The sequence below is a fragment of the Balaenoptera musculus genome, chromosome 14 (assembly GCF_009873245.2).
Source record: "Balaenoptera musculus isolate JJ_BM4_2016_0621 chromosome 14, mBalMus1.pri.v3, whole genome shotgun sequence".
Lineage (NCBI taxonomy): Eukaryota > Metazoa > Chordata > Mammalia > Artiodactyla > Balaenopteridae > Balaenoptera > Balaenoptera musculus.
The window spans coordinates 3,295,195-3,322,673 of NC_045798.1; the positions used below are offsets into that span (position 1 = coordinate 3,295,195).

General features: G+C 44.0%; 1 protein-coding gene across 1 annotated transcript in view; it reads left to right on the forward strand.

Moving 5' to 3' along the window:
- Nucleotides 1-27,479, forward strand: part of TMEM132D (transmembrane protein 132D) — a 679,411-nt gene that overhangs the window by 575,330 nt on the left and 76,602 nt on the right. Inside the window, exon 5 of the mRNA XM_036874801.1 lies at nt 10,640-10,780. Within this exon, the coding sequence (XP_036730696.1) occupies nt 10,640-10,780 (141 nt within the window). The remainder of the gene's footprint in view (nt 1-10,639; nt 10,781-27,479) is intronic.

The following is a 27,479-nucleotide window of genomic DNA, read 5'->3' on the forward strand; positions in this document are numbered from 1 at the left end:
AGCAGGAAGCTCTTCTCCATACACTGACTTGGGTTTAACAGGCTCTACCATCTTGGAGCTGAGCCACCTGGAATGTGCAGCCTCTTTGGTCAGGGCAGGTGATGAGAAAGAATGGATAATTGTACTTGAAAGCTTTACTTCCTCAACCCAGAAGTAGCAAACAACATTGACCCTAATAACATTTTAGTGACTGTAAGTGTTTACATGGCCCTACCTAACAGCAAGGGTGGAAAATACAGAGGCGCAGATGGCATATTTGCTGAGCCTTCCTTTCTCTGGTGTAAGCTGGAATTCACTGCATGGCATAACCACCGACATCTAGCCTGATTGGCCAGGCATCTCTTCTGATTGATGGGTACCCACGCCATACTGGTGTTTTAGGGTTTCCCCTCACCTATATTTTAAATGTCACATTTGAATATGATATATTTTGGCAAGAAGGGGAAAAATCATTTTTATGCCTGATCTGGGCATCCGTCTTTAACTCAGCAGTGTATTTATTTTAGTATGAAACCTAAATTCTCGCTTCTTCTTATATCCCTTTGACATTTGAGGTCCTAGAATGCAGTCTGCTGTGGACAAAGAATCATAAGATATTATTTGTTGTGTCATTGGAGTTGGCATCAAAATCAGAGGGTGAATAATGCCAATATGATAAAATGTGAATTTAAGGGAATTAACAGACTTAGCAGAATATGCCTTCTTGTGTTTTAACATCAGGAAAATACCAGCGCATGTAGTGTTGATATATTAGTGGAAAGCTGTCATTTGTAGCTGCCCCAGAGGTATCGTCTTGGCGTTCTTAGAGCTCCCCACAGTGTAAATCTCATCTTCTCCAGGTAAATTCCAAAAGCCTACTTTATGCAGCCTCTCCTGAGAGAGAGCAAAGTGTCTCTGAGGGTTTAGGCTTGTGATTTAGTTTTTGCCAGTTGGAGGCACATGTGATGCTTTGTTTCCAATGCTGGGGCAAGGAAGTATATGGGCATACATTTGGCTGCTTGAGATTTGGGGAGAGGTAATGAGATTCTAGAACAATCTGCCTGATTTGTCAGCTTCCTCATGGTGGCAGAAGCGGCAAGTCCATGGTGGGCCCACTCTGTGGCTCCAGGCCTTGATCTTGGGAGGTGGGCTGGAGAATGTTCCTTCAAGTCCATCAGCAGTGCAGGGCTTTGCCCACACTCGACAAATCCCTTTCAGCTGAAATGAGCTACGGTGGATTCTGTTGTCTGCAGCTAAGATCCTTGACTCACAAGTGTTTCTCAAAACTGCACATTAGTTCCAAGATATTTTGAAGAATGGGTAAATATGGTAAGAAATCGAGTACCTATTTTTTTATTTTTTTTTATTTTTTTTTATTTTTAAATTTTTATTTATTTATTTATGGCTACATTGGGTCTTCGTTGCTGCACGTGGGCTTTCTCTAGTTGTGGCGAGCGGGGGCTACTCTTCATCGCGGTGCGCGGGCTTCTCATTGCGGTGGCTTCTCTTGTTGCGGAGCACAGGCTCTAGGCGCGCGGGCTTCAGTAGTTGTGGCACGCAGGCTCAGTAGTTGTGGTGCACAGGCTTAGTTGCTCTGCGGCATGTGGCATCTTCCCGGACCAGGGCCCGAACCCATACCCCCTGCATTGGCAGGCGGATTATTAACCTCTGTGCCACCAGGGAAGCCCGAGTACCTATTTTTTTAAAAAAACAAATCTATTAGCAATACAGGAAGTTGCAGAAGTATCAGGAAAAGAATAAGAATGTTGAAAATTGCAGGCAGATCTCAACTGTGCTCTCAAAGGCACAAGGTCGGCCCCCGCAATGGTGCCGGTGCCCTCAGTGCAGACCCTTGATTCAGGGTGTGTGAATTCTTCATCTCCTGATGACCTGTAGGGATGCCACCATGTTTGTGTCTTTGCTTCAGTGGAGCATTTGATATGGTCCTATTCAGTGCTAAGTTATTTTAGTCTCTCCAAGCATGATAAGCAGGCAAGTAAAGAAGCATGAGTTCTGAAACCTGCTGTTTAAATTAGTGTGATGTCTGCCCACATATTTCCATGCAAACAGGAATGTCCAGGTGTGTTTCTTTTTTAAAAAATTAAGTAAAATACTTGTCCCAGAGTTTATCCTGGGAAATTTCTTACCCGACATGGGAGCAACTTTCTAACCCTGGGGCCATTTCTGGAGCTGCTGTTGCTGGTGCCCTGTCCCGTGCCCTCAGCCCTCCTCTGGGCAGTTCCCTGACCTGGTCCCAGCTTGAGTCGTTCAGACAACTTCCCACAGGTGGGTCCAGGGCTTTTCTTACATCCTGGGAGCCTGTGCCCAAGTGTGGAGGTTACACCCCTGGGGGATGAGTACTTCCAGCCTGTGCACACCCAACTGTTGGCTTTCCCTCCTTCTCTGCCTCCCATGCCTCGCCCCTCACTCCCACCCCCTGCAAATAAGTTAACTCAATCCAGAGCCTTGTCTCAGGCTCTGCTTTGGGGGAAAACTCAAACTAATGCAGTATCCAGTTTGCAAATTGGCTAACAAATTGATAATCGTTAAAGAAATAAAAAGTCTGCCTCTCAGTAAGAATTAGAAGGAAACCCTATAAAACAATGTGCTTTCATCTAAAGTCTCCTGGTTGACTTTATCAAGTAGGATTCTTTGTAAGCAAAAGAAAATGATTCTGTTTTTTGTTTGTTTGTTTGTTTTAACCACGTTTGAGGTATGACTGACATGTAAAAAGCTGTACGTATTTAAAGTATACAACTCGATAAGTTTGGGGATAAGTATATACAGTAAGTCCTCTACATACAAGCCTTCAAGTTGCGAACTTTCAAAGACGTGAACGTGCGTCCGCATGTCCAATCACGTAAGTTAGTTCACGTGTCTGGCGTACATTGTCACGTGCGTGCATCCTCTACAGGTGGTTGTGCTTTCGTGAGAAACAAGAGGAAGAAGAAGTAACTGAAGAACCGAAAAGATTCACGACGCAGGAAATGGCAAGGGGATTTTCCTTATTTCAGGAGGCACTGTTAGTTTTGGAGGCACAGGACCCGAACGCAGAACAGTACACGAGGGTTGCAGCAGCCGATCAGAATGCAATCCAGTGCTACCGTGTCATCTACGACGAGAAAAAAAGAGCTACTACCCAGACATCACTGGATCGTTTTTTGAAGAGGGTGGATAGACTTGAATCCAGCAAGGAACCAGCACCTGTGCCATCAGTGTCAGGCGTGAGTGCAATTGCAGCTCGCCCTCCGTCTGCTATTGCTGACGTTCCTTCAGCTCTACCATCTCCCACCTCCTCTCCTCCTCCAGTCAGTAACTCTTCCTGCCTGTTCACTCGATACCAGCCCCTGGATGCCAGCTGTTGTACTGTACCACTGTACTTTTCAAGGGACTGTACTGTAAGATTTTAAATGTTTTCCTTATTTTTTGTGTGTTTCTTTTTATGTATTAGTTGCATGGAAAGTATTATAAACCTATTACAGTACACTACTATATAGCCAATTATGTTAGGTGGGTACCTAAGCTAACTTTGTTGGACTTAGGAACAAAATGGGCTTACGAACGCGCTCTCAGAATGGAACTCATTCGTATGTAGGGGACTTACTGTAGTACCTGTGAAACCGGCACCACTACCAAGGCCATGGACATATCCATCACTTCCCAAAGTTTCCTCCCTCCCCTATTATTATCATTATTATTATTATTATTACTAGTGTGTGTGGTGAGAACACTTAACATAAGTTCTACCCTCTAAAAAAGGAATTTATCAAATGAATCCAGGCTCTCTCAGAGAGTGGATAAAATAGTTTAAAAGGCAGGAACCAGGACCTTAGTGGAAATACAGATAAGAGGACAAATGACAGACTTTTCCAGGTGCCGCCAATGGGACGAACGAAATCGAAACATCCTTGGCCCTTGCCTCACTCTCCTTGAATGAAGTTCAAGTCCAGGGTAGGAGGACCTGACTGCCGTAGCTTCAGAGAGGTCTGCCGACTTCTGTGACCAGCGACACAGGGTTATGGTGATTTTCAATCCTAAAAAGAAGGGATGGTTTCCCCAAAGGAAAACTGAAGTCCTATTACGCAGAAGGACTTGGGGCAGGTGAAAACAAAAGCTGTCCATCCCAGGAACTCATTATTTTCCTTTAAAAATATTATAAGGAAATTTACTTTGATATTTCACTCAAATCTTGTTTGTTGGAGAGCTTTACACCCTCTTCTTCTGTCCTTATAAACCCCCAGAGGAAATGCTATCTTTGTGCAACTCTAAGTAAAATCAAGCTGAGTGTGCCAGTTAACTTTTATTGCCACCTCCTCATAACGCCCATCTTTCAAATTTCTCTCTCACTGAGTTAAAAGATGTGAAACGCCCTGCTTGGAGGTAAAGGGATGGGGCTTCGTGCCGCTTTGATCAGATAAGCCTCCAACTTTCCCAGATGCAGACGTGGAGCCAAGCTTCGCACATCGTAGCCGAAGGCCGTGCTTCCATTTGTTCTCCGTTCTGTTAGTTTAATGGGACGTTTGTCCTTCTCTGCGCTCCTCCGATGGGGTGCCCGAAGCTTCATCTATGATGCTTTCGTTCAGAGAGGAAGCAGTGGATGCGGCTGACACCGCATTTATTCTATTCCAACCGCGTTCGTCCAGTTTAACATCCGTGGGATCGTTTCAAAACCACGTGTTAAAATGATCTCCAAAAGCCACAGGAATGTTGAAGGTCCAAACATTGTTTTCTTCTCATTACGGGACAATAGGCAATTTAACTTGCTTATTTCAGCCTAAGACCTGTGAAAACTGATGAGGATTTCTTCCTTCCGGGGTGTGTCAGATAGGATTGTGATTATCTGTGAGTAACAGGACACACAAACACAGAAGGATGAAATAAGCAGGATTTTAGTCTTCTCTCCAGATGTGTTCAGAGGAAGCAGTCCCAGCTTAGTGCTGCGGGGCATCTAGCATCCAGGCTGCTTCTCCTGGGGGCTCAGTCATTGTACTAGTTTCCTGGGGCTGCCCTAACAAAGCACCACAAATGCGGTGGCTTAAAACTACAGAAATGTACGTGGAAACAACCTAAATGTCCACCAACAGATGAATGGATAAAGAAGATGTGGTACGTGTATACAATGGAATACTACTCAGCCATAAAAAAGAATGAAATAATGCCATTTGCGGCAACATGGATGGACCTAGAGATGATCATACTAAGTGAAGTAAGTCAGACAAAGACAAATATCATATGATATCAATTATAGGTGGAATCTAAAATATGATACAAATGAACTTATGTACAAAACAGAAGCAGACTCACAGGCATAGAGAACAGACTGGTGGTCGCCAAGGGGGCGGGGACAGGGACGGGCTGGGGGTCTGGGGTTAGCAGACGTAAGATATTCCATATAGGATGGATAAACAACAAGTCTTACTGTAGAGCACAGGGAACTATATTCAATACCCTGTGATAAACCACAATGGAAAAGAAGATGAAAAGGAATGTATGTATATGTATAACGGAATCACTCTGCTATACAGCAGAAATTAACACAACATTGTAAATCAACTATGCTTCAATTAAAAAAAAAAAACAGACATTTATTCTCTCACAGTTCAGGAATCTCCAAATCAAAAATCCAGCTGTCAACAGGACATGCTTCCTCTGAGAGCTCTTGGGAAGGACACTTCCCGCCTCTTCCAGCTCCTGGTGAGGACAGCATCTCTGATGTTCCTCGGCTGGTGTCTGCATTCCTCCCATCTCCACCTGCATCTTCACAGGACCATCTTCCCTGTGCTTCTGACTGTGTTTTCTCTTCCTGTGGGGAACACCAGTCATTGGAGTAGGGCCCCCTCAAACCCAGCATGACCTCATTTTAACTAATTGTATGTGCAATGACTCTATGTTCAGATCAGGTCATATTCTGAGGTTCCAAGCGGACAGGAATTCTGGGGGACACTACTCCTTTGCGGTCATCATGCACCTTTGGGTCCAGTAAGTCCATTCTGAGGTCCATTCTGAGAGCGGGTGCGTAGGTCCAATTTCTTCTCAAGTCCAACCAGGTTAGCCGAGGTACCCAGCTAACACAATCGGCTATATAGTGCTGTGCTGTAATAGGTTTATAATACTTTTCACACAAATAATATGTAAAAAACAAACACAAAAAATAAAGAAAACATTTTTAATCTTACTATACAGTCCCTTGAAAAGTACAGTAGTACCAGTACAACAGCTGGCATCCAGGGGCTGGCATCGAGTTAACAGGCAAGAAGAGTTACTGACTGGAGGAGGAGAGGAGGTGGGAGATGGTAGAGCTGAAGGATCGTCAGCAATAGGAGATGGAGGGCAAGTTGCAACTTCACTCACGCTGGACGTTGATGGAACGCACGTTTGCATCTTTGAAGGTTCGCAACTTGAAGGTTCGTATGTAAGGGACTTACTGTATTTGTCGAACACTTAGAACTTCCTAGGCACCAGGCAGTGCTGTAAACACTCTGCAATTATAAACTCACCTAAACCTAGGGCAAACGCAAGAGGTGGGTACTGTTATCCCCATTTTATAGTTGAGAAAATTTAGGCACCAAGAGTTAAGTAAGTTGGATTCCCTGGCAGTCCAATGGTTAAGACTCTGCACTTCCAATGTAGGGAGCGCAGGTTTGGGGAACTAAGCCAAAAAGTCAAAAAAAAATTATATTTAATAAAAAAATTTTTTTAAAAAAGAGTTAAGTTGCCCAAGGTCACCCAGTGCATCGTGTCAAAGGTGAGATTTGAACCCAATGGTCCCATATGAGCTTCCTCACTCTTAACCAACTACACTGAACCTTGTGGCTCTTAACAGCAAACTCCAACTTTGGGGGTGCAAGAGGCAGCGCCAACTCCGGCATCATCTGTGCACAGTGGGAAGGAAGAAAGGGGTAGCACGAAACAACCTTCAGAATCTGTTTTTTTTTTAAAACTTCCATGGAAGCTTCACCCAGTGACTGCCATTTATATGTCACAGACCAGAACTGTGTCACAGCTTAAGTGCAGCCAAAGAAATGTAATAATTTTAGCTGGGCATTTTACAGCCTCAAACGAAATTGGCATTTTGGTAAGTAGGCAGGAAGGCAGAATGCACACTGGGTGAGTTACAAACTGTCTCTAACACACAGATCCATCTCTTGATGTGTTTTTTAAAATTTTTAATTGAAATATAGTTGGTTTACAATGTTGTGTTAGTTTCAGGTGTACAGCAAAGTGATTCAGTCATCATATATATTCTTTTTTAGATTCTTTCCCCTTATAGGTTATTACAAGATATTGCATATAGTTTTCCCTGTGCTATGCGGTAGGTCTTTGTTGGTTCTCTATTTTATATATAGTAGTGTGTCTCTGTTAATCCCAAACTCCTAATTTATCCCTCTGTCTTGTTTTCCATGTCTGTGAGTCTATTTCTGTTTTTGACGTGTTTTAGACTGCTCCCCATCTCATGTAATGTTTTCCTGTACCCATTATCTTCTCCTCTGTTTTAAAATTAATTTTCAACAGTGCATATGAACAAATGACTGTGCTCATACACAAAGAGAAAATTGGAATCCTAGAAGCAGGAGGAAATTTTTAAAAAACAAACAAACACTCTAATGTTGGTTCCAATCCGTTAGACCTCCATATGACAAATTACTTCACACTTAAGTCACAGCAGACTGTCGATGCTGTATGCATTTCCCTTACACCCTTCCAGACCAATCCCCAGTGTCACCGTCTGCCAGGAGCTTTCCTTGGGACTGTCGAAGCCTGTCTGCCTGCACACACAGCAGGCTGGACGAATGTATAAATACCCCAGCTCCCTTGCCCCTCCGTGGAATTATTTTTAGGGGTGTATTTCAGATAACTTTCCCGCAGGGAAATATATCATAATCCATTTCAACATATTGAAATATATAAAATGCACGGTATATTTCGTAAAAGAGATCAACCCCTGCAGGACTAAGCTCCAGCCTCCACTGTGATCACTGGCAGGACACACACCCTCATTGGCTGCCTCTTCCTCCCTGTATCCCTTCCCCACTCCCTTCCTGAAGTTTCCTGAACCTCCCAAACAAATGGCCCTTGAGCCCTCGTCCCAGCATCTATTCTAGGGGCTTTCCAAACCGAGATGCGGGTCATCATTTCTCCAGCAAAACGAGGACGGTTATTGTTTCCTTACAATAGATGATAATTAGTTAGATTCCAAGAAAAGGATGCGTGGCCTCACTCATGAGGTTGTCCCTTTTTCTGGTGCCACAGTCAGCTTCTCTTTCCCCACCCACACTCCCTCCTATCCTCTGGTGACCCTGAAGTTCTGCAGCTGTGTTGTCAGATTCCCAGGAAGGACTTACTGGCAAGAACAGGATGTCCAGGTGGCAGAAGGCGAGCATGGAACTATCAGTAAGGACTGACACAGAGCTTTCTCAAGAGATGCTGCCTTTGTTTCCTAGGCGCAGGGGCTCTGATAAGGCGAACTCATGGCAATAAGGCAGCTGAGTTCAAGGGTTTTATGGGATCACATCTCAGCCCAAGCCAGGGCTCAGCAGGCACTTTCACCACCACCCTCTTGTCTAGAGACTTTTGTGCGCCATCCACACACCATTCACGTCCTGGAGAAAGCCAGTGATGCACAAGAGAAGGCTCTTTTTTCTTTTCACCTTATTTATTTTTTATTTTATTTTTTGCACTACTCAAAACTTTATTAATGCAAGTGAAAGAAACAAACTTAACTAATTCAAACAAAACACAGCAACAACTTAAAAAAAAAAAAAGCAGTAGGGAATATATTGCTTTGTATAACCATGAAGTCCATGGATTATGGGGTGGATTTGATCTAGGTTTCTTTTTTTTTAATTTTTATTTTATATTGGAGTAGAGTTGATTAACAATGTTGTGTTAGTTTCAGGTGTACAGCAAAGTGATTCAGTTATATATATATACTCTGTACACATATATATACATATATATATATCCTATTCTTTTTCAAATTCTTTTCCCATTTAGGTTATTACTGAATATTGAGCAGAGTTAAGAGAAGGTTCTCGATGTCAAAGAATTGCACAGAGAAGGCAGGGGAATACCAAGCCTGAAATCTCAGTCCCTAATCCCCACCGAGATCCTGCAGGCAGAATATGCTTTCTGTTTAGAGGATAAGGAGACACCCCAGATGTGCGGGCTCACAGCTGCTCATTGGTTACCCCGGGGTCGTTTCTCATGATGCTGACCTGACTGCAAATGCATTAAAGGCCTTTTGAGTTGGAGCAGATATGCTGTTTACTTTTCCACCACTGATGTGCAGAATTGTTTCCTTTGATACTGGTCTCCTAATGCTGCTCCCCTAGTCTGTTTTTTCCCCGTGAAGGGGGCCAGTCTGGGCCCGAGAGTTAAAATGCTTTTTTCCACTTCTTCCCAAAGGAAGAATAGTTCCTTTGGATCTCTACCCTTTAGAGTAGAAAAATACACCCGGCCTTTTTCCTTCCCAGAGGCAACGGAAAGTAGCGTCACATTCTGACTAGGCTCCTTTATTCTTTTACTATGTTTGTACCCAAAATAAAACAAAATCTGGCTGGGAACCCACAGGGGAGGAAAAAAAAGGTGCATAAGCAATGGGGCATTTGGAGGCCTATGCATATTCAGACAGTTTGAGGCATGGTCGTTGAAATTCAGGAACATTACAAACTGTCGTCTTGTCTTTTAGAATTAAAATAAAGGAACAAAATATATATTTATATACATATATGTGTATATATATATATATTATCATTTCCAAAGGCTAAACCAAATGAGCTAAGTATAAAATGAACCAAGTCCTATAAAGGAAAAATAAGATCTTATATAAGAAATGGAAAGTTAACATAAGGAACACGGTTATGTAATTTTAAGATGATAAACTTCTACGCCTTCTTCTGGCGTGTGGCTAAACAGGCGTTTGTGATTTCACATGAAAACCAGATGAACCAGAATCTCTGCAAGCCTGTCTCTAAGAGATGTAAAAGCCTCCCTAAACAGCTCCTAGGGCCTGTGCAGATGTTTTCTTGCTGCTGTACCAAGGCTAGGTCAGTCAAGTTCAGACTGACAGAGGAAACTCGGTGTGTGTACTGACAGAGAACCTCTTAGAACATGATGGACATGTGATGAACGGGGGTTGAACTGAGAATGCCATGGGCTAGAACTCGGAAGTCTTGTTATACAGAGATTTCGGGTTACGCAGGGACTTTGATTTTCATGTGATTGGAAGTGACAGTCCCTGCAGAGAAGAAGGAGATTCCTAGGGCTCAGTGTTCTCCATCTGAGAAATGGGCTCATATGATCTCCCAGGACTGTGCCAGTTCACAAGCCACAACAGTGTAAGAGTAGCCGAAGAAGGCATGGGCGCGCTGGGGAGAGAAGTGCAGAGTAAGGATTATTGCTCAGTGTCTGGGAAAAGTCACCTGTGTACCCAGTGCCAAGAAGAAGGGACTCATGCAGACAGATAATCATATGATATCACTTATATGTGGAATCTAAAAAAATGATACAAAAACTGATACAAATGAACTTCTTTCCAAACAAATAGAATCACAGACATAGAAAACAAATTATGGTTACCATAATTCCCGCTTCCCGCTGGGAAGACGGGCCGCACGCGTGCGTGCAGGGCTGTGACCGCGGGATGTGTTTGGTCTTCCAGGAGGCGGAGATTCTGAACACAGCAATCCTCACTGGGAAGACGGTGGCCGTGCCGGTGAAGGTGGTCTCCGTGGAGGAGGACGGCGCCGTGACAGAGCTCAAGTCTGTGGAGTGCCGGTCTTCCGACGAAGACGTCATTAAGGCAAGTGGACGCCTCCCGGCCCCCGCAGAAACGCGCTGTCGTGTCGGCATCAGCGTCCGTCGACCCGCTGGGACCACGGGGCCCTCCGGGGTCCCCCCCCATCCCGCTCTGGTTATCCTGCCGTTTGCATTCCCTGCCCAGGAATAGAACAGGGCGAGGACTGGTCTGGGGAGAAGTCTTGGTCTGTGATGCTCTGACCTTCCGCGTTTCCAAGCGCTTGTGGCCTCTTCCCCACCTCCTGGGGGGGGTCGCGAGGGATGAGGGACCACCATCCTAACAGAGGTGACTGTGCCCTGACCGCCCGGCTGGGAAGGGGAGGGAAGGGGGTGTCAGAAGCTAGATGAACACGTATGCAGACACGCTCTGAGGTGATTTCAGTGCCCAAAGCGTTTGTGGAAAATCAGTGTGGGTATAAAGTATACAATTACCCCCAGCTTTGATTCACAACCGTTCTCCGCTTCCCTGGCCAACCCGCAGAATTCTCCTTGACTTAGGGACGGGGTGACCAGCTCCCGCCGGGCCTCGTGTAAGTGCCGAAGACTCTTTCCTTTCCTCCGGCTTCTTCTTTCTCCTTTTTAATTGAACGCAGAAGTGATCTAAAACAAAGGCCCTCGGGGGGATGCGCCAGGCGGGGGACTGAGTTTGCTCCGCCAGGCAGCTTGTAGCACGATGCCAGTCGGCAGGGGAGAGGGGTTTGTCACGCTGCCACCACCCACTGTGGACACGAAGGCATCCCGGCACCTCCTCTGATGCTGTGAGATGCCAGCAAACGCCCCAGGCTGGCGAGGGGTGCGGTCCGGGGAGGGGGACTCCCATCCTTGGGGTCCCGGGACTAGGCAGAGCCCACTGGCCTTCCTGCCTGTTCTGCGCAGGGACCGCAGGACCTCTCTGCCCCCACGAGAACCCCAGGGCGCGTTTCCACCCACGAGAGGGCAGTGGACAAACGCAGCTTTGAATCGCCGCTAAGCGCTGGGTCCCGTTTCAGATGTTAGGGCCACAAGTTAGAGGCACTTACCTGTCCTTAGTTGCTTGGAGAGAAGGCAGAGGTGGGGGAAGACGGCGGAGCCCTGTGACGCGTTACATGGCACGCCGCCGCCCACTTATTCCAGAAGCCCCTTCGCGTCAGGGCATGGCACATCCATCCTTCGAGTGGGTCAGAGCAGCAGCAGGGCACAGCCTGGATTTCCCGTTCTCTCTCTCTCCCACATTCAATCCTTCAGCAAACCCTGCTGGCAGTGCTATCTGAACACACCGAGGAGCCAGGAGCCAACCCTTCCCCGTGGTGTCCCGCCACCACCCCACTCCAAGCCACCATAACCCTCCTGGGTCAAAGCGGTGGCCTCCTGGTTGGCTTCCCAGGGGCCACCTTGGCCGCATGCAGCAGCCGGGTTGACCCAAGTGCAAGCCTGGTGATGTCATTCCTCAGCTCGGAACCATCCACTGGCTTCCTCCCATCTCAAAGGAAAAGTCAAAGTGTTGACGAGGACGGGACAAGTGCAGCCCAGCCGGCCACGCCTGCCTCAACTCCGACCTCGCTCTTGCCAAGTTCCCTCTCGCTACCTCTGTTCCAGCCACGCTGGAGACTTTGCTGTTCCCCTTACAGTTCAGAAACCCTTTCTCCTCCCGCACCTGCTAACTCTCTTCGCCCCGATGGTTGCCCAGCCTGCTCCCTCCTTTACCTTCCTGCCAAAGCCTTTCCTGAACAAATTTGTAAAATTTTCACACAGCCCTGCCTTTCTCCATCCCTGCTTCCTCTTTATCCATCATATTTTTTCATATATGTCATCTATTTATAGTCTAGTCTATGTAATTGTACATCATATATTTATATGTCTTCAACTGTATTATATAGTCAAAATTTTCATTTTATTTATTGTCACACTGTCTCACCGGATGTAAACTCCATGAGGGCAGTGCTACCTTGGTCCCCTTCATTCGCTGCTGTATCCCCATCGCTTACAACAATGCCAGGCCTGTGGTAGGTACTCAACAGATGTTTGTAGAATGAATGAATGAACAGTGCAGTAATGAACAAGGAACGCTGAAGAGGAAATGTATAACTGAATCATGAAAGCGTTCTCAGGGGAAATATTTCAATTAAGACCTGAAGGATGAATATACATCCAGTTGGCTAGATTGTAAAAGACATGAAAGGACATGGCAGGCAGAGGAAACAGCATGAAGGAAGGTGGTCGGAGGTGGTCTTGGTGCTGTGTGGCCGTATTACCTTGGCCCCCTGTGATTTCAGCTGTAACTGAAGTAGAAAGTTGTTGCACATGCGCCGACGGTGTCCCACCCTAGAGCCTGGTGAGCCTCTCAGCTTATCTGTCTCAGGGATATTTCCAAAGCTGGGAGAGCTTTCTCAGTCTTCTGGGGAGTGAGCGTCCCCAGGGGCAGCCCTACACCCATAGAGCAGCTGCCGTCTCCATCCTTCTGAACGTCTGTGCCTTCCACGCAGTTGCTCAGAAGCCCCCAGCAGGGCTGAGTCCCACGTGCTCCAGGGGCAACCAAATCAACAACACACGTTTTGTTGTTGTTCCCTCCTTCCTCTTCTTGTCTTCCTTACCTTTCTCACATCTGCTGCCATGAACCACTTTCCTGCCTACAGCTAATCCTTGTCTCAGGCTCTGCTTTCAGGAGACTCCGAACTGGGACTTCCCAGGTGGCACAGTGGTTAAGAATCCACCTGCCAATGCAGGGGACACAGGTTCAAGCCCTGGTCCGGGAAGATCCCACATGCCACGGAGCAACTAAGCCCGTGCGCCACAACTGCTGAGCCTGCGCTCTAGAGCCCGCGAGCCTCAACTACTGAGCCCACGTGCCACAACTACTGAGCCCACGCGCCTAGAGCCCGTGCTCCGCAACAAGAGAAGCCACCGCAATGAGAAGCCCGCACACCACAACGAAGAGTAGCCCCCGCTCGCCGCAACTAGAGAAAGCCTGTGCACAGCAATGAAGACCCAACGCAGCCAAAAATAAATGAACTAATTAATTAATTTTTTTAAAAAAAGAGACTCCAAACTAAGATAGTGGACAGAGGCGTGAGCGATCATGGGATGTTTGGAAAACTACTGGAGCTCAGCATGGCTTGAATGTGGGAGGATGATTGTTCATGATAATGATAAAAATAACTCCCTTCTCTGAAGCGTTTACGACGTGCCAGGCGCAGTGATGGTCTTCACTTCTAGAGACGGGCAAGATCCTCATTTGAAAAATAAGGAAACTGGGTCTCATTTCACTAGTCAAACATCACAAGCTGACATGTGAAGACATGTAGTTGGAGAGAGAGTCTAACTCAGATGCGGGGGAGCCACGGAAGCCGGGTCCTGGGGTTTGAGTCCTGTGGATGTCAGATAATCACTGCAAGAGTTTAGGCAGAGGGGTGGTTTACTTAACTTTATTATTATTTCCTCAAACGAGCATTTATTGAACCACGATCGGGAAGTTCGACCAAGAGACCATTGACCAGCTTGCTCTGACCCATCCAAGTTGTTCCTACTTTTTAAGGTCCTGTTGAAGATGTGGTTCTTCCATGAAGTCTGTGATGAATCTGCTCCACGTTGCTATTTCTTATCATTGAAACCATATGCCGTTCGATCTGGTTTATCATTTATTGAGGACCCTCTCCATCATGGCCCCAGGAAAGCACTAAGGAAACTATGAAGGTGAACCTGCAGAAGAGAAAGATCTCAGAAACCACACATACCCCTGGGGAGGTCTATTACTTACACTTTTATCAGCTTCCGGTTTGCAACACTCTGCATGTCATTTTATATTCCAGAAAGTCTATTTGTTGGTTATTTATTATGAATTGGGTATATCATCCATTGTGCGTTTCTTCTTGGTTGTACGGCTTTTAGGAAGCACTGCTGATTCCTATCATGGACATGTGTGCTTTGTCTCTCCAGCTTTCATTTACCCTTTTTCTGATAACAATAACCTGGTTTTCTCTAGAAAATTCCTCCACGTCTTTGCAGTAAATTTATGCAAAATTTTTTTTTCAAAATTCTTTTTTTTAATTCTTTTATTTTTTTTCTTCCAGTTTTATTAGGGTATAATTGACATACAGCACTGTATAAGTTTAAGTGTGCAGCATAATAATTTGACTTACATACAAACTTATCACAATAAGTTTAGTGAACATCCATCGCTTCCTATAGATACATAATTAAAGAAATAGAAAGAAGTGTTTTTTCTTGTGATGAGAGCTCTTAGGATTTACTCTCTTAACTTTCATGTATAACACACAGCAGGGTTACTTCTGTCTATTATGTTGTACATTACAGCCCTAGTACCTGTTTATCTTATAACTAAGGGTTTGTACCTATGGTTGTCTTCATCCAATTCCCCTCCCCTCACCTCTCGCCTCTGGTAACCACAAATCTCATCTCTTTTGTTTGTTTGGTTGGTTGGTTGTGGAGTATAATTGACCTACAACGCTATGTTAGTTCCTGGTACACAGCCTAGTGATTTGATATGTCTATACATTTCAAAATGATCACCACGATAAGTCTAGTTATGATCTGTCACCACACAAAGATATTATACATAGTTATTGACTGTATTCCCACAGTGTGTATTTCATACCCGTGGCTCATTTAATTTATTTTATAAATTTATTTAATTTCTTTATTTTTGGCTGTGTTGGGTCCTTGCTGCGTGGGCTTTCTCTAGTTGCAGCGAGCAGGGGCTACTCTTTGTTGTGGTGCGCGGGCCTCTCATTGCGGTGGCTTCTCTTGTTGCAGAGCATGGGCTCTAGGCGCACAGGCTTCAGTAGTTGTGGCACGCAGGCTCAGCAGTTGTGGCTCACAGACTCTAGAGCGCAGGCTCAGTAGTTGTGGCGCACGGGCTTAGTTGCTCCGTGACATGTGGGATCTTCCTGGACCAGGGATCGAACCCGTGTGCCCTGCATTGGCAGGCAGATTCTTAACCATTGCGCCATTGAGTCCCTCATTTATTTTAAATCCATGTGCCAATGAGTCCCTCATTTATTTTAAATCCATGCAATTTAAATGGTATTGTGTCCATCCCAGCTTTCAGTGGCCATGTGACCTGTTGTGGCCAATCAAAGCATTGCATCCCTCTGGACACTGTCATTGGCTTAGGGAGAGACCCAGTATCCAATCCCAGCCAATCAGATGCAGTCCTGAGACTTTGGCTGGAACTCCTGCAAGAGAAGCATTTTATCTCCTTTTGTTCTTATTCCTCATCCCTGAGAGGATATGCTGGAGTTATTAGGGTCCATCTTGAGAAAAGAGCCTGCCAGGGAGTTAAAAACAACAGAGGAAGCCAGAACCGCTGTGCAGAAAAGTCAGTTCCTTATGACACTGCTCAAACGCTTGAATCCCACCACACCACTTCCTAAATAAGAGCGAATGGAGTCCTTTTGTGCAAAGCAATTTCTGTTAGTCTTATCATACCAGTCATCAAAGAAGTCTGCATTGATATTTGTGCCCTAAAGAGTTCCGAATGACTTGAGTCATCTTGGGAGTCATGAAATCACCGTCAGAAATGCAGAGACTCAAGGAAAGTAGAGAAGCTCCCTGCATTCAATTTCACATCCATCCACAGGACTCACCACCTGATGCAAAACTTAAAAATCAAAATCCGCAACCTACACTGCTGTCACCGTGCTGCTCTGTGAATCACAGGTGTTGAAAGAGAATCACTTGGTGTAGATAATGTTTTGGTGTCATTTAGAGGCCCTTGAGAAAGAAAGCCAGGGGGTCCTTGGAGAAGCATCTCAACGCCTGTTCAGAGGCTCCTGGGAAATCTCTGAGCATCAGGTCTGTCTTTAAAGCCCATCTCCCCTGCCCCCCATCTTTTTATTTTTATTTGCTTTCTCTTCCTTCCCCAGCCAGAGGCCCAGTAAGCTCCTGTGCTCTCCTCCATCCATATCAAAACCTCCTCTCAGGAAATCACTGGAAGACTTATTCGCGCTGAACTGTAAATTATGTGAAGGCGTGATACCTTACGCCTCCCAAGGATGCTGGGTTTTTAAGAAGGCAGTGGATCCCTCATGGATGCATTTCAGATATTGATGAGACTATCCTTTGTGATTCTTAGGGGTTGGAAATAACAGGAAATCCCACCCACACTGACATAAGTTTATATAAAAAAATAATAATAAGTGTGGTTGACGTAATTGAAAAGTTCATTCAGGGCTAGTTTTGGGGGGTTTTGTTCAGAACCTCAAGAGATACCATGAGAATATTCTCCTTGCCTCTCTCTCTCCCACCCCCTCACCTATAGCCACACTTTCTTCTGTATGAGTTTCATTCTCACAGAGGCCGCCCCTTGTGGGAGCAAAATGGATGCCTCAGGACTGGCTCAAATCCAAGAGAAAAGAATATATGGCTTCTAGGCCAGTCCTGTATAAATCCTGGGATATGCTCTGACGGGACCTCTTTATCCTTGAAGCCCAGGCGCCCTAACACTGATTGCCCAAAGCCTACCTCACCTCAAAGCACATGAACTGAAAAAAGGAGGGGGAGGGGGGAAGGGGGCAGGGGTGCCCCAGGGGAGCTCTGTGTGCTCTTACCACCGAGTGGGCTGGTGGGCTCCCAGCAGCAGAAGCAAAACACACCCCCTACAGCCCCTTAGGACTGGCAGAGCTGTGGGGCTCAGGGACACTTAAGAGCCCCTAAAGCTGCCCGCGGGGCAGCTGCTCTATTGCAAAGCCAACTGCACTTCACACACAGCAAAGAAGATGGATTTGGACTCCCGTATCACTCCTGAAACGCTTGCTGAGTTGGTTTTTTCTTAATTGAAGTGTAGTTGATTTACAATGTTGAGCTAGTTTCTGCTGTTCAGCAAAGTGATTCAGAAATATATATCTATATATTCTTTTTCAGATTCTTTCCCATTATAGTTTATTACAAGATACTGAGCAAAGTTCCCTGTGCTCTACATCAGGACCTTGTCGTTTATCTATTTTATATATAGTAGTTTGTATCTGCTAATCTCAAACTTCTAATTTATCCCTCTCCCCCCACTTTCCTCTTTGGTAACCATAAGTTTGTTTTCTATGCCTATGAGTCTGTTTCGGTTTTGTATATAAGTTCATTTGAATCTTTTTTTTTTTTTAGATTCCACATATAAGCAATATCATATGATATTTGTCGTTCTCTGTCTGACTTACTTCACTTAGTATGATCATCTCTCGGTCCATCCATGTTGCCACAAGTGGCATCATTTCATTCTTTTTTACAGCAGAGTAATATTCCATTGTGTGTGTGTGTGTGTGTGTGTGTGTGTGTGTGTATATATATATATATATATATATATGCACCACATCTTTATCCATTCATCTGTCGATGGACATTTAGGTTGTATGGGTGGTTATTTTAAAATAAATCTCTCATTATAGGAATAGAATCTGTAGCTACAGAGTGGGGTGAAGCCACGTGCTGGAGGCAGGGACTGGACCCATATTTGTCCCCTCACCATCAGTGGAGACCCTAATGGATGCAAATGAAGCTTCAGAGGCAGAAAAAGAGCCTGTAGGCTGTACGGCATTAACTCTGTCCATGTATCTGGTGCTGTCTCTTCCTACCACAGCATCCTATTTGGACACCAAATAATAGTGTTCCTCCCCTGAAATTGACTTACTAGTGTCAGAATTTTTTGTTGCTTGATTAAGAATAAATGTTTTAGTTTAGAGAAAACAGTATTTCTTTTCCTCAAACATAGACCCACCTTTTAGATCCTAATTCTCTTCTTCTCTATCCACCTGTCAGTTTCTAACATATAAAGCATCATTTCAGAATTGTTAGTAGGTCTTGATTCCTGATACAGGTTAAATGTGGATAGAAGTACTATACCAGTAATAATAATAGAAATAGCAGTGATTCTGTAAGTGTTGGGTGCTGATTACCCAGCAGGTGAGCATTTCTTTAATCCTCACAGCAACCCCAAGAAATAGTATTATTTTTATCCTTATAGTTCAAATGAGGAAATTGAGGCACTGAGAGGTTTGTTTGTGTGTGTGTGTGTGCGTGTGTGGCAAAATACATACAACATAAGATTACCATCTTAACCATTTGTAAGCGGACAGGGCAGTGGCATTAAGTACATTCACATTGTTGTGCAACCATCACCAACATTCACCTGCAGAACTCTTTCATCTGCAAAGCTGAAATTCAGTACCCATTTAAACACTTAAGTCTCCATGAAACACTAATTCCCCCCTCTCCCTGCCCCTGGTAGCCTCTATCCTACTTTCTGTCTCTATGAATTTGACCACTCTAGGTACCACATATAAGTGGGATCATGCAGTATTTGTCTTTTGTGTCGGGCTTATTTCACCGAGTGTAACGTCCTCAAGGTTCAGCCATGCTGGAACATGGGTCAGAATTTCCTTCCTTTTCAAGGCTGAATCATATTCCATTGTATGGATAGACCACATTTTATTTATCTATTCATCCATCGATGGACATTTGGGTTGCTTCCACCTTTTGGCTATTGTGACCAATGCTGCTATGAACTCACAGAGTTTTGACACATCATTAGAAACCAAGATTCATGATACCCATTTCTAAGGCCTGTTTTGTTTCCGCTTCTATCACTCATCCTTCAGGACAGGAGTTGGCAAACTATGGCTGCCATGGTAACAAGTTAGGAACACCCATCTATTTATGCTGTGTCCATGGCTGCTTTAGCAATGCTGTGGCAGAGTTGAGTAGCTGTGAGAGGGACTGCACAGCCAGCAAAGCCAAGAATGCTTACCATCCATTTCTTTACAGAAAATGTTTGCCCACCTCTGTTCAAGGACTCTGAGCAGGTCTTTCCTTCATGGGTGATTATTTACCGTGGCACATGGAGAGCCCACACTCCCAGCCAAAAATATCTCCTCCACACATGGATGCTAGCAATCCCTTCAACAAGACATCATACCATTGGGCTAAGCATTAATTCTCCCTGCACTCCTTTGTCAAATCGAACGTACTTATGGGAGAGACTGTATATATCCATTCCTGAAAATTTTGTCAGGATGAACTTGCTTGGATCAGTGTCCTCTTTGAGAGTCAAAATCAGGACAAGCAGAGATTCTGCCTCCTGGGAAAATGAGGAAAACTGGGAAAATGGGATAAAGTGTGTCAGAGAGGGCAAGCCAACCTTGCCTTCCATCCTGGGTTAGCCAAGAGTAGCGTCAGCAAACATACCTCACACAAAATACTCAGCATCACCAGTCGAATATACAACGCATCTTTCTATTATGCTCAGACATTCCTGGCAGTCCTTCTCAATACCATCAGTCATGGGTATAAGACATGAAACCTCTTTGGCATCTTTGACCTAGAAAGAAACCACATAACCTCTCCATACCACCTCACTTATAGAGAATTTACATAAGGGATCTTGGAGAACATTAAGGCCAGGGATCATAACCCTAGAATACAAGATCCACACAATAACTTAAATGTGTAAAGAAAATATGGAGTAGTGGGGACAGCAGCAAACTGAGCAGCATACGTCCGACCTAAAGGTGCAGCCAGTGCCGCATCCTGCGTGACTATTGCTGTACAAAAAGAGCACACACAGGGCTTAAGAGTTTGGGCTGTCATGCCAAACTGCCTGGATTTAAATCCTGGCTCTGATGTTTACAAATGAGAAGCGGGCCTGGATACTTAAACTCTCTGTTCCTCAGTTTCTTCAGTTGTAAGATGGATATAACATTCTTATGACAAATTTGGTTCCGCATTGTGTTGAGAAATCAATCGATCAGAGCCACTTTGATCACTTGTATACTTGTTTTATGAGCAGCAATTTACCTTTTAGCTACATCCCTAACTTCAGGAATATCTGCACAAAATCTTTCCAAGTTTAATTTAGAACTGAATAAGTGGGGTCAAGGTTAGAAGGTAAAGTGAACTTTCCCCAAGCTTCCCCACTGGTGTTACTGCTCTTGGCTTTGTCTTTCATCCCCAAAACTATTCTCAACCCATCAGTGAAAGCATTCCTTTAGAAATGTGAGTCACATCACATCACTTCTCCACTCAAGATCTTCCTGTGGCGTCTCCATCTCCCCCAGAGTAAAAGCTAAATGCCTTACAGTTGCCACTAAGACCACCCAATCTCCCCGTCCTCCCTTGTGCACCCTCACCATCTGACCTCATTTCCTGACTTTCCCTCCAGCCACACTGCCTTCTGGAGATTCAGGGGACCTCACAGACATGCTCCTGCCTCAAGACCTCCACACATCTGTCTCTTCTGCCAGATGCACACACAGCTCACCCCCTCACTTCCTTCAGGTCTTAACTCCAAAGTCCCCAGTCCACATGGCAGCACTCTAGCTCCATCACTCCCCATCCCCCTTCCCTGGTTTATGTTTCTTCTTGGAACTTATCACCATGACCTTGTTTATCTGTTCACTGTCTACCCCTATGAGGCCAAGGCCTTGTTGGTTTGACCATTGCTGATTTCCCGGTGCCTAGAACAATGGCAGCCACTCTATCGATAGCTATTGAAAGGAAGGGTCTTATCTATGAAGTCACAAAGTGGACCACGGAGAAGAGCTCCATCTCTTGGCTGTGACATGGAAGATTCCTTCAGTAGGAAAAAAATCAATAAACAGCCCAGCTCAACATTCTCCTCTTTTGGGGTGAGGAGACATCTATATATTCATTGTGCAGTGGAATTTCCCTGAACCTTCATAAAACAAAAGCAAGATCATTTCAAGGATGGTGGGTGGGACTTCCTCCACGACCAAGAGAAAGTATGCAGGAGTTCCAACTGATGATGGATATTGAGTTGATGGGTAATATTCAGAATTGTATTAAAATGGCTCCGTTAGTCTGGTTCAAAAAAGAGTAAAGATTTGATGAGGGTGGCTGTAGAGATAATAATATCTTGGACGTAAAGGCAAGGTCAGGAGGAAAGGGATCCAGCTCCATGGCTACTCCTCCATGTTTTCTGTTTCCTACATGGAGGAAGAACTGTGACAGCTCATTAGGATTCTGTGGCAGCTTAAATGGTAACAAGAAGCCAGGGGCTGAGTGTTTCTTTCTCAGACACTGGGTAGGCAATTAGTCTGTGCAGGAGGATTGTACACTGTTACTTCCAAGATGCTAAAGATCAAAATGACAAAAGTCAGCCTTTAGAGGTCAAACAGTACATTCATGGTCCAAAAAGCCCCAATTTAAAAAATTTTTCAAGAGTAATTTCACTAGAGGTGAAGGCACCTTTCTTTAGACCTTAACTCTTAGGTAAAGATGTGACTGTGCTTGGATGTGGTTATCCTCAGTTATTTACGTGTGGACACGACTGCCAGGTTTGGAGACATTCTAGACTGGGTATTTGTCAGACTCATTTCTGTGTTCTTGGACTTAACTGAAGGCCTGGCACATAGCAGTTACTTAATAAATAAATGTTTGTGGAATGAATCAATGGTAGAATAAACCCAGATTTGTATTGAACATTAATAAACATCCAGCGAGGCACAAAGTATCAGATCTTCCATTCCCTTTCCATGGTATTTTCCGTTACAATGATTTTTTGTTAGCACACATACTTTGTGAAATTTGGATTTCGGATGTATTGTTTGCTAGATGCCAATAGGCATCATCTCTGTACACCTGGAGCCAGATGCTCGTTATCAGCCAAAGGATTCCTGATGGACACCTCCTGGTGGCAGAAGCCCAAATTGCAGGCACAGCACCTTCCAGGATTCTAACACGCCTATAATGGTGAGCCTAGCTAATTCCCCTCCATTTCTGTGATGGAAATTATTTCTTTGACTTATAATTCTGTGACTACAAGGACATTGTTATATGAGGAAGGAAAACATGTTGACAGCAGGTGCATTAAGGCATGAGCTATGAGTCATAAGCCCTTTTAAATCCTGACTCAGTGCTCAGGCATTTAAAGACTGTATCATGTACAGGATGCATGTCATTGGCACAAAGCCATTGCATTGTTCTTTTGAAACCTAACAAAAGAATGGTAGCGTTTTGCATGATGATTCAGGAGTCAAACTTCCATTGGTGGTAAAATGAGGCACACAGCTACCAGCTCTCACATCACATTTAAAATGTATCTGAGTGTACAACACACCTGCTGTGATTCAAACCCCAACTTACATCAGATATTCTCATTAATGAAGATAGCAGTAATAATTAGTACTAACCCAGCAGCACATCCTTATCTTCTGCTTCTACGGAGTTAAAATTAATAGGGAGAAAAAGGATGGCAAAAATGTACATGTGGAATCCAAAATTTGAGATTATACTTGGCCAAAAGGTTGGGTTTGTTTTTTTTTTCATTATTTGTCCTTCAGGGCCTGGCACTGAGGGTTTCTGTCTCACAGGAGCTTGACACAGAGTCTTGATTTTAATTTTAGGGTGAGTTGCAGAAGTTTCTGCTGGCTTTCCCCTGAGGGAGTGATCTTTGATCCAAGAAGAGAGGGAGAGAAAGTGCCAGGAGCATAATGAGTGTGTGTGACCAAGATAAAAACCCAGCTTAGGGCCCTTCCAAATAAAACTAGTGAGTTAGATTTCTCAGTTTGGAGGCAATGGTCACAGTCAAGGAGGAGAATCAGTGTGGTTTCAAATCGCAAATGAGGGTCCTCTTTGGACCCTCAAATCTCTGAGCAACTGGATGGAGGGTTCAGAGATCCATCCCAAATCCCAGGCCTCCAGCAGGCCTGAACACAAGTCAGGCCGTAAGAAACAGCAGAGGCCCAGCCCAGGTAATGCTCAGGTATTGGTGAAGACCAGAGATGAGCATTTGGGCCACCACTGTACATGGAAATACTTTTTTTTTTACAGAGCCAGATTAAGACTGTAGAGGCCCAAAGTTCAGAAAATATTGTGGAGGCTCCCATATGGTATTCAAAATTAAAATTGCACTGAAATGCTTATAACTAGTCTAATGAAGAGCTTAATTATAAACATAAACCACTGAACAAATACTGAGTTTTCGATGCACAGAAGGCATGGTTCAGGTGCTGTAGATTCAGCAGTGAGCAAAACAAAGTCCTGCCCTCATGATTCGAAGAGGAAAACAGAAAATCCTATTTTCATGTATATATATCTCCCCTATCCTACATATATTTCTTCACAAATATTGTTTCATATATATACTTTACAGAGGAGGAAAGTAGGAGATATTTTCTTATATGTATTATATCCTATATAAGCTATAATATATAGTTTCATATATAGGCAGATATATATCTTATATGTATACTTTCATATATATTATATATAGTTTCACATATATAGTTTCTTCCATGGAGGCAAAAAATAGGATATCTAAGTAAATATCCTATTTGTGTATTATTTATTTACATATTAATATACATATTACATATATGTATGTATATTATATATAATCTATCTATCTATCTATATCCGAAAGTTTCATCTATATAGTGTCCTTTATAGGGGAGGAAAAGAAGAGATAGTTTCACTTTTCTATATGTCCTATATATACATATTTTCCTACATAGTCTTTTCATATATATATCATATGCATAGTATATACATCCTATATCCTATATAATAATTTCACATATATAAATATCCTATTTTTCATATATATATTCTATATTTATCCTATATATGTGTAGCATATATGTCCTATATCCTATATAGTAATTTCACATACATAAATATCCTATTTTCATACATATATTCTATATTTATCCTATACATGTGTAGTGTATATGTCCTATATCTTATATAATAGTTCCACATATATAGATATCCTCTTTTCATATATATATTCTATATTTATCCTTTATATATGTGTAGTCCTATATCCTATATAAAAGTTTCATACATATATCCTATCTTCCTCCTCTGTGCCTTTTCAGCAAGGTGTATGTGTGTGCACATATATATGTGTATATAAAATGTCCACGCCTCCTGAAAAAGTGGCGCTGGGTCCAGATCTAGAAGCTGAGTGAGTGCGTTGGTGAGAGCAGAGGCGGGAGTGTTTCGGGCAAGGATGGGCCCGGAGGTGGGAACCCCTCAGTGTGTGGGAGGAACCAGAACAGCACCAGTGGAGAGCAGTGAGTGAGAGACAGGGTCGGGGAAGAGCTGGGAGCAACGGTGAGAGGGGCAGGTCGGTGAAGGCTTGTGGGGAGACGAGAACCGCGCCTTGACGGTGATGGGGCCGGGAACCCGCAGGCCTGGACCAGAGCGGGGCCGCCATCCATCTGAAGGTGGCGGGAGGTCTCCGGCTGCTTTAGAGGATAGATGGCTGGTGGCGGGGCTGCTCGAACCCCCTGGAAGTCTGCGTGAGTTTCCATTGCAGCTGTAAAAAAAAATACACAAATGTATTGACTTAAAGTAACACACATTAATTATCTTACAGTTTCGTAGATTAGAAGGCCAATATGGGCTGAAATCAAAGGGTCAGTAGGGCTGCATTCCTTTCGGGATGTTTCTAGGGGAAAATCTGTTTCCTTGACTTCATCGTCCTCTAAAGATGTTGGTCAAAGGATACAAACTTTCAGTTTTAAGTTGAGTAAGTTCTGGGGATCGAACGTACAGCCTGGTGATTACAGTTAATAATACTGTATTATACACACTACAATACATAAAATAGATGAACAATCAGGACCTACTGTATAGCACAGGGAACCATATTCAATATCTTGTAATAGCCTGCAATGGAAAAGAATCTAAAAAAGAATGTGTGTGTATATATATATATATATATATATATATATATATATATATATATATATATATATATATATAGCTGAATCACTTTGCTGTACACCTAAAACATTGTAGATCAACTACACTTCAATTTAAATTTTTTTTTTAATTTTAGAAAAGAATGTACCCCCTCCCAAAAAATAAAGCTGTACATCATGTAGAAAAAAATAATAATACTGTATTATATACTTGAAAGCTGCTAGGAGAGCAGATTTTAAATGTTCTCACTACAAATAAAATCATCACCAGTATCATGTGAGGTAGTGGAGGTGTTAACTAACCTAATTATGGTCATCATTTCACAATATATACTTGTATCAAACCATCACATTGTACGCCTTAAATTTACACAATATTGTATGTCGAGTATATCTCAATAAAGCAAGGGGAAAAAAACTAGGAAAAAATAGGTTTTATATTGAAACCAGTGGTGATTCCAGTTTTGTCTGTGAGTGAAAGCAAAACTCGTAAAAACAGAAAGGATTACAATAGCTATAATAACAAAATAATAAAATACAATACTTATAAAAAATGAAAGAATAAATCAATTTTCATATTTCATCTGATTTAATCCATCATTGATTTTCACATTGATTTCAAATACCACTAAGAAAGAAAAATGCTGCAGCTAAAAACATGACCCAAGGCTGACACTGTTAATTGTAAAGTGCGTCCTGGTTTCAGAGATGTTATACAACGGGAAGGAGAAAAGAGCAGTCTTAGGATAGATGAAATTCAGTCGTCCTTGAGGGACAGAATCCTAGGCTTGTAAAGTCTGCTTTAGGCAAATGCTTTTAAAAAGGTATTTATTTTTTTGCTTTTCAATATCCTTAGGGAAAGTTTGTCTGAATGCACAAAGCAGCAGGTGTATTGGCTAAAACTTCAAAGATGTTCCCACTTAAAATTTAAAATCTGCCTTTAAGAAAGTAAATAGGGACTTCCCTGGTGGTGCAGTGGTGAAGACTCCGCGCTCCCGATGCAGGGGCCGCGTGTTAGATCCCTGGACGGGGAACTAGATCCTGCATGCATGCCGCAACTAAGACCTGGTGCAGCCAAATAAATAAATAAATAAATATTTTTTTAAAAAGAAAGTAAGTAAATAAACGCCCCCCTCAGCCCCTGGTCTGTGGCCCCTGCCTCCATCTGCAAAGCTTTGCGTCTCTGACTGGTCTGTTATTCCAAGGTCGCAGCTCTCTCTGATTCTGTTTTTCTGCCTCTGTTTTCCACTGCTATGCTGGGCCCACTGGAATCACCCAGGACTATCTCCGTGGCTCACGGTCAGCTGATCACAGCCTTGATTCCATCTACAACCTCATTTCCCTTTGCCATGTAACCCAATCTATGCACAGCTTCCAGGAACCAGGGTGTCGGCTTCCTTGGAGGCACATTGCCCTGCTTACCACTGCCATCTTGCCAACTTCTCAGCCGACTGGATGTGCCTCTCTTGATATTTAGATGAAGAAGTGTCACAGACACCCTTTTCTCCTGAACAAACGTCTCTGGCTTGGAGGTGACACAACAGGAGAAAGAAAAACCCAACATGGTCTCCTGTGGCTTTGTCGTGGCCACACACATAGGTGGCCTCCCCCGTGGCTTGGCCACGCACATACGTGGTCTCCTGTGGCTTTTGCTGTGGCCACGTACATACGTGGTTTCCCGTGGCCGTGCACATATGTGGTCTCCCGTGGCTTTGCCGTGGCCACACACATACGTGGTCTCCCGTGGCTTGCCGCGGCCATGCACATCTTCCAGATTGAACATCACACGTTTTATCCATCAGTAGGGATGCCTGGACTGCTGGCTCCAGGCCAGCACAGCCCTTCATATCCAGCTGCACTTTGCAGGAATGGGTGGGGCTGTGCTCCACATTCCTCTGCGTGTCCCTCTTGCCTCCAGCGAGCATGCCTCACCCCCACCGTTATCTAATCTCTTGGCCCCGATTCCAGAGCCTGAGCAGGAACCCTCTTCCTTCTCTCAGTTGGCAACTTGAGAGTTTTCACATCAAACCATCCTTTTATTCTCACTTTCAT